Source organism: Paroedura picta, chromosome 2 (assembly GCF_049243985.1).
Source record: "Paroedura picta isolate Pp20150507F chromosome 2, Ppicta_v3.0, whole genome shotgun sequence".
Lineage (NCBI taxonomy): Eukaryota > Metazoa > Chordata > Lepidosauria > Squamata > Gekkonidae > Paroedura > Paroedura picta.
In genome coordinates this window covers 65,563,610-65,577,624 of record NC_135370.1, presented here as the reverse complement: position 1 = coordinate 65,577,624, position 14,015 = coordinate 65,563,610, and the positions used below count along the sequence as shown (strand labels likewise).

The following is a 14,015-nucleotide window of genomic DNA, read 5'->3' as shown; positions in this document are numbered from 1 at the left end:
GATACAATGCACCCAGCTTTGTTCCCCCCTCCCCAATTAATTTCAGTGAGTCTTAAGCAAGGAATTGCTGGGAAGGCGGCAGCTTTTCAGAAATCAGCTCACAAACGAGCCGCAAGTGAATCTATGTTCAGATCCAAAGGTTTAAGCAGCCATTTATATTCCTATAAAATTACATTTTGTTTAGTTTGCAAATGCAGATGTGTGTGTGGGGGAGGGGGAATAGTGTCTTATTGGAGTTTTATAATGTGTTTTCTGTGATCAGTGAGATGATATCCTGTACTTGGAAAACAGAAGGCACATGTAGGCAAGTAGCAACAGTTCACCCACGGGAACCTCTGCAGAACTGGAGTATCAGAATTGGTTACCATGTGGTAAAGTTCTCCTGCCTATACAAATTCATTTGCCAGCTGAGACAGGGGAAATGACCCCAATTCACAAAGCATATTGCCCTAAGGGTAGAGATAGGGATTCATCTCAGGGGGTGTGATTACCATTATGAGCATAATAGAAATTGATGCTAGTGTGGAGAAAAGCAAGTTATAAAAAACTTACCTTCCAGATCACCTGTAAGTACTTGTACAGTGGTGATGCATCCAACACGGGGGGGGGGGGGGGGCGCTTAATTTTAGGAAGCACACTGTACTCTGATTTTAGCCATGTGTTTCCTATGCTCAGGCACTTTGTGCCATGGTTGTCATAGAACAGTGGTTCTCTTGCTAGCAATAAATGGGAATGACTTAAAGGTTCCTAGTGTCCAGGATAGGGAGGGGGCTCTGCTATTGCTCCAAGTCATTCGGTGGTGCTGAGGTTTTCATCCCTGTTTGAAGGGTTCTCTCAATGACAGGCCTGTCTCTCATTGCTCTTGGAACGGGAGGTATCAAACCCTGCGTGTCAGCCTTCGGTGGAGACCAGTTTGAAGAGGAGCATGTAAGACTTCAGTTTATTTCCTCCATGTAGTGTTTTAATCCTGTTTTTTCTTTTTTTTGTAAAAAAATCACCGTATTGTTATTTTGCTTTAGAGTTAACACAGTATCAACCTCCTTTGTCCCATGCATGCCTATGGTCTATGGCAGACATGGAAGCACATTATACATAAAACAATGAGTAAAAGCTTCTACCCCAGGAATTGGAAACTGGGCTGTCTGTTTTGTTTTGTTTTAATGCACAATCAATTGCAATGAAAATGTGTTGTTTGTGACTTTGCAATTGAACTGCGGAGACAACAAAGAAACTCTCTATTATTAGTTAGAAGAGCAGCATTTTGATGCTGGTTTTCCACGCAACTATATCGTATCCGCTCTGAGGTTTACATTTTTACCAGAAACTGGAAAACAATATCAATACATGAATAAAAGAACAAAATATTAAAAATATGAAGTGGGATTCTTATTCGCTGATGAGAACTATCAGAATTACATCAGAATCAATCAAGCCAAAAATGGAAGAACAAGTATAATTGTATAATAAAGAATGTAGGAAACGTCTATCACTTATCTTGCAGCAGCAGCAGCGCTTGGGGGCTGTCATCATCCCTATCAGCCCAACATTTATGAAAAATAATAATTAGTCATTGTTTATATCATATTCTAATTAATAGTAATTAGAGTGTGATTATAATAACAAGAATGTACTTGATGTAAAAAGGCCTTACAAATTTCAGCTGGTTAATCACAGCTGTCTTGTCTGAGGTTAAGTTTTGCTTTGCTGGGCTGAGAAGTTCTCTTGAGGTTGTTATGGGCCAATAGTTAACCAAGCTGAGCAGCCTGTGAATGTTTCACATCCAAATACTAAAGACAGAATTCAGAAATAGTTACTCTCCTTGTTTTGCCAGTCTCTGAAGTCAGTTATCTTTGATCCTCTGCCCCAGCCTTCTATTTATATATTATCAGAAATTTTAAAAAGCAAGCATATGAGTCTCCTTAACTCATGTATCTGTCATATGGGAAGATGCATGGACTTCAGATGCAAGTAAGGGTCAGGCCAGACAGATCCAGCTCCTGCCAAGGAGGGGAGGGGAGAGGAGGCAATCTACCACTGGACTGAGGAACAGCAGGCTGCTCTTGCTCAACCTAGAAAAAGAAGAAGAGTTGGTTCTTATATGCCGCTTTTCCCTACCCGAAGGAGGCTCAAAGCGGCTTACAGACGCCTTCCCATTCCTCTCCCCACAACAGACACCCTGTGGGGTGGGTGAGGCTGAGAGAGCCCTGATATCACTGCCCGGTCAGAACAGTTTTATCAGTGCTGTGGGGAGCCCAAGTTCACCCAGCTGGTTGTATGTGGGGGAGCGCAGAATCGAACCCGGCATGCCAGATTAGAAGTCCGCACTCCTAACCACTACACCAAACTGGCTCTAAAAAGGAAATAGGATGTAAAAATCTTATAAACAATATCACATACTTTACTGCTTTGCCCTCTTACTGGTAAGAGGGTTTCTTTCATGTATAACAATTTTCCTTTATTTATTTATTTATTTATTTATAATTGGATTTATATACCGCCATTCGCCAAAAGGTCTCACAGCGGTTCACAATAAAATATAAAATCAAAGTAAAATCACATAAAATCCCATAAATACCCCATTATGACAATAAAAGATGGCATACTATTCTATAACTTTCCCCACTTTCCCCGCCTGTTCAGAGAGAGGTCGGGCGTTAATCCTGTAAGAGAGAGAGGAGAGAAAGACTGGCCGATGGATTAGGGATCTTGGATGGAACCCGGGCTCTGCCCTGGCCTCAACCATATGCCTGGTGGAAGAGCTCTGTCTTACAGGCCCTGCAGAAAGATGGTACTTCCTACAGGGCCCTTATCTCCTCTGGGAGCTCATTCCACCAGGTTGGGGCCAGGACCAAAAAGGCCCTGGACCTGGTCGAGGCCCAGGACAGTCAGTAGATTCATACCCGCAGAGCGGAGAGCCCTGTGGGGGGCATAAGCAACCAAACGGTCTCGCAGGTAAGTAGGACCCAAGTCACGTATGGCCTTAATCTGGTGCTAGGCAGTAGCTCACACAACCTGAATCCCTCCTTCAGGCCCCAGGTTCAAGACCCACAGCAGATTTGAGTTCCAGTGCGCTGTGAAACGCATGGCTTGTTGCTATTTTCATGTGGAGACCTCCCTCTCCTTCCTTGCACAGAAGGCAAAAAAGGAGTCCTCATTTGAAAAATGTTTCAGTTCAAAAAGTAAAATTGGGTATCATATCATCTCCTTTTTGTTATTTTATCTGAGCCTTAGATTTTTTCCCAATGTTTTTTGCCTGTGTTGGTTCATGGCCAGGAGTATGTTGAACAGTCCCTACCTCATGTTGGACAGTTCAAAGGCAATCTCACCCCCAGCAAACTTGGGGTTTTAAGGCTTATTTACTGAGGCCGGTGATATGTGCTTTCCCCATTCCTCTGCACCAGAAGTCTTTCTGCTTCTTACGCTTACCCCTGATGGGTCCTGAATTCTTGGAGTGCCCAGTGACTGGCTGCTTCAGACCTTCTTGATCCCCGCTGGGATCCTGCTTTCTGTTCTTTCTCCTCCCTTTCTTCCCACCTAGACTTATTCTCCTTGCTGTCTCTAACCTGTCTTCCAGGTTACTCCTCCTTGATGTTATCCTCCACCACCCTCTCTTCTAGTCCTTTTTATATCCTCTCCACTTCCTTCCTCCAGCCAAAGTCTCATGTCCTGTTCTATGCTGCCTTCTTTCATCTTTCTCCTCCTTGGTTTTTAAAAATTCTGCCACATCTGAAGCTACTTGGGTATGGCACTGGAAGAGACTGGCACCAGGCTGGAGCAACTGCATGAAAGTATGGGGAATCAACTCTTTCAAGCCCATAAAAACTTAGAGAATCCCAGAGGGGAAGATTTTGGAGTGCCAGATGGGATTTCCATGATTGTGCATGTGCCCACAGTTGTTGTTTCACTCCTTCTAGTAGTAAACTAGATGGGGATAATTAAAAATGTATGAAAGCATCCATGGATGCCATTGGTGTTTCTATGTAAGAGGTTTCCACAAGGATGACTTCTGGTGGTGGCGTGTTAGGAGCATTTGATTTATTTATATTTAAATTTATATACCACCGCTCTCAAAGACTTGTGGAGGTTTACAATAAAAGAAGAAAACAACCCAACCCATAAAACCTCTCAATACATTAAAAGATGGTTATTCATTGGAGTTAACTCCCCATCTTCCATCCCCTGTCCAGCTGCAGTCAGGAGCTCTTTCATTAGGAGTGAGGGTCCTGATCTCACTGATTCTAGAGGATCCACTGATAGTAACTCCGGGACCTCAGCCTGGCCTCAACTATATGCCTGGCGGAAGAGCTCCGTCTTGCAGGCCCTGCGGAAAGTTGATAATTCCGGCAGGGCCCTTAGCTCTTCTGGGAGCTCATTCCACCAGGCTGGGGCCAAGGCAAAAAAGACCCTGGTTGAGGCCAGTTGAATGTCCCGGGGGCCCGAGATGACCAGCAAGTTCATACCTGCAGAGCAGAGTGACCTGTGGGGGCCATAGGCAGACAAGTGGTCCCGCAGACACACAGGACCCAAGGGGTATATAGCCTTAAAGGCTAAAACCAATACTTTAAACTTGATCCAGAAACAGGCTGGTAACCAGTGCAGATGACATAACACTAGCTGAATATGGGTCCTCCAAGATGTACTAGTGAGGATCCTTGCAGCCACATTTTGTACCAGCTGTAATTTCCACCTCAAAGCTAAGGGTAGGCCCGCATAGAGTGAGTTACAGTAATTATCCTAGAAGTGACGAGGACCTGTGGCCAGCTGATCAGAGGACAGGTAGGGTTCTAGTAGCCGTGCTTGGCACAGATTGGGCTACCTGTGTGACCTGAGCCTCCATGGAAAGGGAGGCATCGAAGATCACCCCCAAATTCCCGGCAGTGGGTGCAGGTGTCAACTACACCCCATACAGGCATGGGAGGCACGCTTCCTGGTCCTGCCCTTGTTTCCCCAGCCACAGGTCCTCGCTCTGCCTGAGCCATCCAGCTACTGCTTCCAAATATCTGGAAAATGGATTTCAGCCAGCCATTGATCAGGAGATAGAGCTGGGTGTCATCCGCATATTGGTGACAGCCCAGCCCATAGCTCCAGGCCAGCTCGGCTAGAGAGTGCATGTAGATGTTAAACAATGTGGGGGAGAGAACACCCCCTATGGAACCCACAAGGGAGCCCCACAGGATTGGATAACTCATCCCCCACAACAACCCCCTGTGACCGATTCCAGAAAAAGGAGACCAGCCATTGTAGACCAGCCCTAATCCCGGCTCCAGTGAGGCGGTGAGCCAACAACTCATGGATGATGCCTGGCTTTTTACTATCTCCCATGTATAGTGGCTACCAAGTAAATTAACAACAACAACAAAAAACCTCTCAGACCTCTCCAACTACCATCATGGTCTGACATGTGTGCCAGAGGCCATATAAGATGCTTCTGCAAAGCATGGCAGAATGATTCCTTGGTGCCTACCTCTATGTTTTATATCACTGGAGTACCTTCCTTTTCACAAGAGCCTCTTGTGGCGCAGAGTGGTAAGGCAGCAGTCATGCAGTTTGAAAGCTCTGCCCATGAGGTTGGGAGTTTGATCCCAGCAGCCGGCTCAAGGTTGACTCAGCCTTCCATCCTTCCGAGGTCGGTAAAATGAGTACCCAGCTTGCTGGGGGGTAAACGGTAATGACTGGGGAAGGCACTGGCAAATCACCCTGTATCGAGTCTGCCATGAAAACGCTAGAGGGCGTCACCCCAGGGGTCAGACATGACCTGGTGCTTGCACGGGGGATACCTTTACCTTTACCTTTACCTTCCTTTTCACCAGTGTTGTATATTGCTAACATAAATTGGCTAGAAAATGCTTCTGTTCTTGGATTCCACCAAATGAGGTACTGATTTGGAAGAAGGAAGTTCATCAATCTGGTCTGGCTTACAGACTAATGTGGGGATGACACAAAACTGCTTTAAACTCCCCAATCACTTCTACCATTCAGCTCAATCATACTTGCCAAAGGAGACCCACTCTCCATAATTCCAAATAGCACTTTGCCTTGATTTTTGGCAGTCATTCCAGAGGCAGATGTAAGATGTCAGCAGTGAATTGAAATCTGCCAGGGGCTTCCAGAAGACTTATGGTCAGCTATCAAAGCCTCCAACAATACAGGCACATAGTGAGGCACACAAAGCTAGTCTTTGGGGGATGTTTCATGTGCAGGTTCTGGTGGGGCACCACTATTGTTAAGGGAATTATGGCAAACAACCTTTTTCAAAACTGTCCATACATTTTTGTTTTGTGTCCTTTTGCTTATGTTATTAATGATGCAAGTGTCAAGTGTAACTGAACAAAATTATATTTGCTATATTCAGAATACTAATCATGGCCATATTTGGGGCAATGTTTCCATTTTGTAACTGAGCTAATGGATAGTCATGGGCTTTGTGTAGAGAATCCAGCAAAGCCATACTTCTGTTCTGTCCCAGGTGATTGTATTCCCCTCTAACAGAAGCTAAATTGGTTAGTCTTACCTCATCATCTCTTAGAAGCTAAGCAAAGTCAACCAGGGACGTATTTAGATGGCAGACCACCAAGGAAGTACAGGGTTACTATGCAGGGGCAGGCATAAGCTAAGAAGGCGGTGGTTTAGTGGATGCCAATGCTTCTTTAGTCTCTGCTCCGAGAGATATCTGCCAAACCATCTATACATTCTGACATGCGCAAACCTGGCCCTGAACATGAAAGGACATGGAACCAAAAGCTGAGGACAGATGCCAATATGTAACAGCACTTACTTTGATCCTGCGTAGAACATGCCAAACCTAACGGTATCTTGAATTCACCTAAAAGGGTATCATTTCTTGCATTCAGAACTATGTTCCCTTGCATTAAATGGGATAATGTTACCAAGTGAATGTAATGACTAAAGTATAATTACTGTCTTCCCAATGAGGACTTCTCACTTGGCTAACTTCTCCCACTCTTTTCTATTTTACTTTTCCTAAGTATGTTTTGCCGAGAATCTTGTCTAGACATGATGAGCTTTCAAGTCCTGCCAAGTTGGATTGGTTGATGCTACATTGGGACTAAATTATAAGGTTTATTCTGAATATCTTTTTGAAAACTGCACCCCCTCCTTTTCAGTACAAAAGTAGAAGGGAAACTTTTCTTCCAATTAGGTATACATCCATATAGATGGGAGAGGTAAAGGACTGCCATCTTGTCTTTATTTTATCCTTGTATATTCTTTGATGTCAGGATGAATGTATGATTCCCAGCAATGAACTGAGAGAGGCCTTTGTGCAAATCTGATGCCAGGTTTGTTTAAAATTTGTGGTGTTTATGTGCTCTTGTTTCATTTTAGGCTCAGGAAAGGAGCAAGTTCTTCTCTATCTTCTACCTATCAATTAATGCAGGAAGCTTGCTCTCCACTTTCATTACTCCTTTGCTGAGAGGTTAGTCTTGATTTTGAACAACTATGGAAATTAGTTTCAGGCACAGCCATGTTGGTCTCCCGTAGCAGAGCAAGATTCAAAATTCAAGTCCAGTTGCACCTTAAAGCTCTCTAACAAAGAGTGCTTTGCCTCACAAAAGCTTAAACCCTGTAAATCTTGTTGGTTTTAAAGGTCTGGTGGACTTCAGTTATGGGAATTGGCTGCACCATGACTATTTTGCCTTAGCTAATTTATCTTCCTAGCTTCTGAATGAAGGATATTACATGCTCCTTTGGAACTTCTAGGACAGCCTTTCTCAACTTTTTTACCATTGAGAAACCCCTGAAACATTCTTCAGTCTTTGAGAACTCCCAGAAATGGTGTGATCATGCAGAATATGGATGGGACACCTGTGTACATGCCCACCCTGGGGCCCTACCCTTCCTACCATATCCAGGCCGATCAATGGGAGTGGGTTGACATGACCATTTATGGTCATATCACCCAATAAATTTTTGACAAATTTAAGAAATATATTAAAAAGAAATTAATTCCCAGTCATTCAGGAAACCCTTCCAGGGCCATCAAGAAACCCCAGGGCTTCATGAAACACTGGCTGAGAAAGCTGCTCTAGGATGTTGTGATTTGGCCTTGTTGACCTTGCTATTCAGAATGCTCAGCAGATGTTCAAAATCGGTAACACTGTCCAAAGTGGGCCCAATCTTGCCCCATGCAGGCACAGCGCATATACATGAACTAATCCTCATTGCATGCCAGAGGTTTCTTGACTCACTCTTCTTGTCATTTAAACACCATCAAAGGACATATGAAGATATTGCACCAGAACAGTCTGACAGATGGAAGCTTGTGAAAAGGAGGCCCCCCACAACTTTCCCCATCCAGTTGGTCAAGAATCTTGAGCTCAGAGTATCCATTCCTTGACAGGAGGAGGGCAGGATACATATAGACCTCTTGTACCCCGTAATGGTCTAGCATGCTGAGCCCCTGTGTAATCTGAGAATGGAAGGCAGGTTTTGGATGAGACTCTCTCTACATGTAGGCACAATACATGTGCCCCAAAATAATCATTCCCTGGGTTTGCTTTTCAGATGACAGTATCATAAGTCTTTCTGTCACACAAAGGTTGTTCTCTTTTATTTTGTACTTGTACAGTTGAAAATCTGTTCATTATGACTGATGTGGTTAGGTATGAAGATCTCCTTGCTGCTATCTTTGTAGTAAAAAGGCTGAAATTAAACTTGTTTACCAGAGTTAACAATGGCAAGCTGCTGTCACCTACTACATTTTGACACTGGGTGAAACTCCAGTTTCTGTAAAGCTTTGTGGTTCCACACAGGTCACTGCTTAGCCAAATATTGTGGCATGGGGTGGAGTGTAGTGGGGATTTGCTCTCTTAGCATTCATTTTTATGAGAGCAAACATTCCATTTCCTTAAACTCTTGGTCACATTTTTGTGTGACCTGCATGGCAACTGTGCTGAGAAATCCAACATCCCGAGCGGCATCATGCGTCAGAAATAATAATAATATAATTATTATAATAATATAAATAATATAATCAGAAATTATATAGTCACAAACCAACGTCTTACTTCCTGGACAGCCAAAGTTCACCTAATCCCACTGCAAACAAAGTGACACAATATTGTGCACACACATCAAGTCAGAGTTCTGAAGCTGATAGAAGGATGTAACACAGTGAAAACAATCAATATTTTATCAGAATTTTTATCCCATTGGTTGTTCAACCATATAAGAATGTGTGTTTTCATTTGTTCCTGTTTTCTAATGGACAGTGTGGTGGTTGTTAAATCCCAGTTTTGTAAATATTTCTACTAAGAATATTTGCAGCTAGATATTCCCAAGTTGAAGTTTATACCCACTCCCATAAACAGAGCAAAGATAATGTGGAGGGATTCTGGAGTAAATGCTATGTTGTCTTTTTTTTTGGAGGCCAGATCACTGAAACCATTAATTTACACACCTAAGGGTAAGGCCAGCACCCGTCTACCCCACAGCAGGGCATCTGCTAGGGCCCAGAGATTTTTGCAAGGCCTTCTGCCATAGCCCCCTACCTACACACTTTCCATACCACCTACCTGCCTATCTTTCCCCTACCCACTTGCTTGCAAATGCTCCCTGCCTTGTACTCCAGGCTGCCTGGGGCCCATCTCCACCAGGGAAGAGCATGTAGGTGGTACAAGTGATGCTCCTTATGGTAGCAGCAGTAACAGTCCACTTACACATCCCTCCATGTACTGATGAGGAAAGGGTGTACAGGTGACTGAAAGTGTGAGCATGGGTAGGGTCATGAGCAGGCAAGGGCAGAGCACACAGGCAGGTGCAGGGTATATGGTATGGGCAGGAAAGGAAGGGTAGGAGCGGCACTTGATGGTAGAGAAAGGGGAGAGGGGCTCTGTCCAAACCCGGAAATGTCCCTGCCTAAAAGATTTGACATAGAGGGTGACATATTCTGATAGTTTCAGAGGGTGGCTGTATTGGCTTGCAGTAGAACAACTAGATTCAAGTCCAAGGGAACTTTGACTCTCAAAAGCTTATATCCCCAAAATTGTGTTGGTCTTTAAGGTGCTACTGAACTGGAAGCTAGATATTCCAACATGGTAACACATCACTTACCCAACTCCTTTATCTGTTCACTGACTGATTGTTTTAGTAACATAATTACTCTGGTAAAGGCAATGGTTTGAAATCCCGCTTGATGCAAGGTGCCAGATTATTCACATGAAGGATTGTTGATGCTTTGCTTTCAGACTGTGTTTTCTGGCTATTGTCTGTCTTATAGAAGATAAAGCAGGCAGTGACCAGACCAACACTGGCTTTTTCCAGTGTGGCATATTTATACAGTGGTGCATCTGTGTGATTGCTTCAGAACATCAGCTAGAACTGTATCAGTGTTATCAATGGAACCCATCCAGGTCAAACAGACCATAACATTCTGCAGATCGGCATAACAGGTTTCCCAAGGTTGAAATCAGCACATTGAATAGCGATGGATTTGTGTCAAACTAGTTTTCTGAATTATTCCATACATCCTTGTAATGCCCCAACTTGAAAACTTTTTAAATGTATCTGAACCTAGACATGGTATTTCCAGATCTGTATCTACACCGGTGTTTGTGTAACTTATTTGATGCATGCAAATCCAGTAGAAAATAGAAGGTTATGACCTGAGTTGGAGGGAGTTAATTATGGTAAAGGATGAAAGTGGTGGAACACAAATCTGAAATCGAGTCCTCTTTCTCACTGCCTTAGGAGATGTGAAGTGCTTTGGAGGAGATTGCTATGCTCTGGCTTTTGGAGTTCCTGCTATTCTGATGGTTGTAGCTCTTGGTAAGTACTCAGTGCAGGAATGCACCATCGACAGTGTTACCATCTATCACTTGGCAATCTAATATTTCCTGAAGTACATTAAATTTATTGTAATGGTCACAGCACAAACAATATAACAATTTACACAGTCTTTAATATTTGATTCACACCCAATTGTTACTACTACAACATTCCTAGATTTGACCAAGACAATTAATGATTTGGCAGCTCTCTGTCCAGGGACTATTGGCAGAGCTTGGGTTAAGCAAATCCATCTGCCAACTGTTATGAAGCATCTATAAAGTAATCTATGTTATAAACTTGTATTAGTTTTATACCAGTAGACATGGTTTCCCACGAAGAATCTTGAAGATTTTAATTTGGGTTAGTATGCTAAGAATTCTGTTTTTGAGATTCTCTAGCCTAGATCAAACAACTACAGCTTGCAAGATTATCATTTAGAAGGGCAAGGGTGGGGAACTGGTATTTGAGGTCACTTGTGAATACTCCTCAATGAATGATCTGTTTAGTATGAGATGCTTAAAGAGGTAAACATGATAAATGTTCATCAACAGAGTCAGCTGCACAGAGCAACTGCCTTGAGTATCTGAACCAGGTTACTCTGAAAAATTCTCAAGGGCTACTTCCTACCTCAGAAACTTTGCACAATAGTGTCTAGGACAGGTTGCATCTGCCCCTCCTGCCATGCTTTCCAAACTGCTGCTTATTCTCCTGTTTGGTCACTTATATAACAGAGGAAATAGACTAAATTGGGAAACATCTGGAAGAGGGAATACATTCCATTCCACTTCCAAACCCATATGTAACAAGGTGCAACTTTAATTTCCCATGTGGACAGCAATATCATTTGAGACAACCTTGCTTTTAGAACTACCTGCGCAGTTGCTGTTTAATCCTGAATGTTCCATAATGCTGTGAATTCACACAAACCCTTCCATATCCCATTATCTTTTTGTACTTCTCCCCTGCCCACGAAACTCAACTGTGGTTACCAGCTTGTTGCTGTTGAACCAGCTTGTTGCTGTTGTTTAGATTTATTAGCTGCCCCTCCCTGAATACAGGCTCAGGGCAGCTTACTCTGTGATGGAGCTATACCTTTCCCTAAGCAGAGAAATATTAGCTGGATAGGTAGAAGATCAAAGATGTACACGAAAAAAAGGAGTTTCAAAGAGCACTTACAAAGTATTTCACACTCATTTTCTTCTTAATATGATGACACCCATGGAACGCAAATCTTATAGAAGCCCTATGAAGATAGGTTGAGCCTGGAGAAAAAGAGGTTGAGAGGGGACATGATAGCCCTCTTTAAGTATTTGAAAAGTTGTCACTTGGAGGAGGGCAGGATGCTGTTTCCGTTGGCTGCAGAGGAAAGGACACGCAGTAATGGGTTTAAACTACAAGTACAACGATATAGGCTAGATATCAGGAAAAAATTTTTCACAGTCAGAGTAGTTCAGCAGTGGAATAGGCTGCCTAAGGAGGTGGTAAGCTCCCCCTCACTGGCAGTCTTCAAGCAAAGGTTGGATACACACTTTTCTTGGATGCTTTAGGATGCTTAGGGCTAATCCTGCGTTGAGCAGGGGGTTGGACTAGATGGCCTGTATGGCCCCTTCCAACTCTATGATTCTATGATTCTATGGCAGGCTGAATCTGAGGAAGAATGACTTGTGTAAGTTTAACTAATAAGTTTATGGAAAGTGGCAAGACACTAGCATCTCCCAGTGTTTGAGAGTGCAATCTCAGGCAGCGTTACACCCTTCTAGACATGCCTGAGTGAATTTAGAAGGGTGTAACTCTATATAAAATGGCAGTGTTAACCTCTACACTTCAGCATTTCATATTGTCCTTATTTTCATTTTGTACTGTATTGTTTACATTAAAAAAATTGCAGGGCACAACATACACATCATAGAAACAGATAAACACCTCAGTCAAGATTACATCACCATTTGTGAGTCAGTGGAAGGCCAGCTGGTTGGTAAACAGTGTTGTTGTTTGGTAATTTCTGTAATTTTCCAAACTCTCAGCATTTTCCACATGCTGAGATAATATTGGTTTTAAGGGCACCCTCTTTTGTTAAGAAACATCTTTTAACCCAAGCATCTGCAGAATGTCTTGCCTAACACTGAAAGGTTTTTACCAGCCAAGAGATTGGGTTTGGTTGTAGCACAGATTAGGTGCCTATTGATAGATCCTACTACGATCTATATGTATCACAAGAGCTCTTCTGGTAGATGAATGCAACTTCTGTCAGTTTCTCCTTTCTCCTGCAAATCCCTACTTCAGGTTCATGGAGTCACTTGAATGCAGGGGAAGCATTTCTGGGGACATGAAAGGCTACAGCAAGAAGCTGGAGATACGAATGTGATGCTCTAGAGAGGATGGCAACTGAGGTTCCTAGCACTGAACACCTTTATCACTATTTCCTCAATGCCTTTTATGTCCTGCAGGTGTCAGCATGCCTTGTGGTGGGGTGGCACAGTGGAGAGCTGTTCCCTCTAAGCTGTGTGTATGAGTGGCCGCTCATTAACACAGGAATCACTGCCCAGCGGCAATCTAGAGCTATGCAGGGTTGTGCACTGCCCATTGCCCAAAGTACAGCAGTGATATCCAGCTCAGGATGTGCTCAGTAGGGAGAAAAAGTTAGAGGGAACATGGGCTGGGAACTTTTCTGCCTATATCCGTGATCCAGAGAGTTGCGCCAGGCCCAGAGGCTGTGGTAGCAATGGCAGGAGCAGCACTGGCTGCAGAAGCAATGCCTGGAGCCATGCTAAGCTCAAGGTGGTCACAACAATGGCAGGAGACATACTGGCTACAGCAGTGATCCCACGAACCGTGTCTGGTCCAGAGAGCTACGCTAGCTATAGCACTAGTGCTGGCATCCATGCTAGGTCTTGGGGCTGTGGCAATGATGCTGGACTTATACCTCCTCCACTTCTTCCCAGGTTTTTAGCTTTTCCTGCAAATCTGGGGATTATGTGACCCCAGCTATGCAGAAAAAGATTCCTTCTGTCAATGTAGGCCAGCAGACATAAGTAACTCTGTGTGAGCTCACAGTTGGCTCTTAAAATATGTTAGCTATTGAGGGAAGTGATATATTTGCTTAATTCTGTTTGAAAGTCATATAACCTCCATCCTCAAACCTATACTTGTTTCAAAGATACCTCTCCTCACCATCACCAATTCCACAACCAATATGAATATTTGAAGCTGTTTTATTTTAAACACTG

At 43.5% G+C, this 14,015-nt stretch overlaps 1 protein-coding gene across 8 annotated transcripts in view; it reads left to right on the top strand.

The window, feature by feature from the left end:
- Positions 1-14,015, top strand: part of SLC15A2 (solute carrier family 15 member 2) — an 82,905-nt gene that overhangs the window by 26,740 nt on the left and 42,150 nt on the right. For all 8 annotated transcript variants that reach the window (XM_077320478.1, XM_077320481.1, XM_077320479.1 and 5 more), the window contains 3 exons: positions 828-927; positions 7,345-7,435; positions 10,708-10,785. In XM_077320478.1, the coding sequence (XP_077176593.1) occupies positions 828-927; positions 7,345-7,435; positions 10,708-10,785 (269 nt within the window). The remainder of the gene's footprint in view (positions 1-827; positions 928-7,344; positions 7,436-10,707; positions 10,786-14,015) is intronic.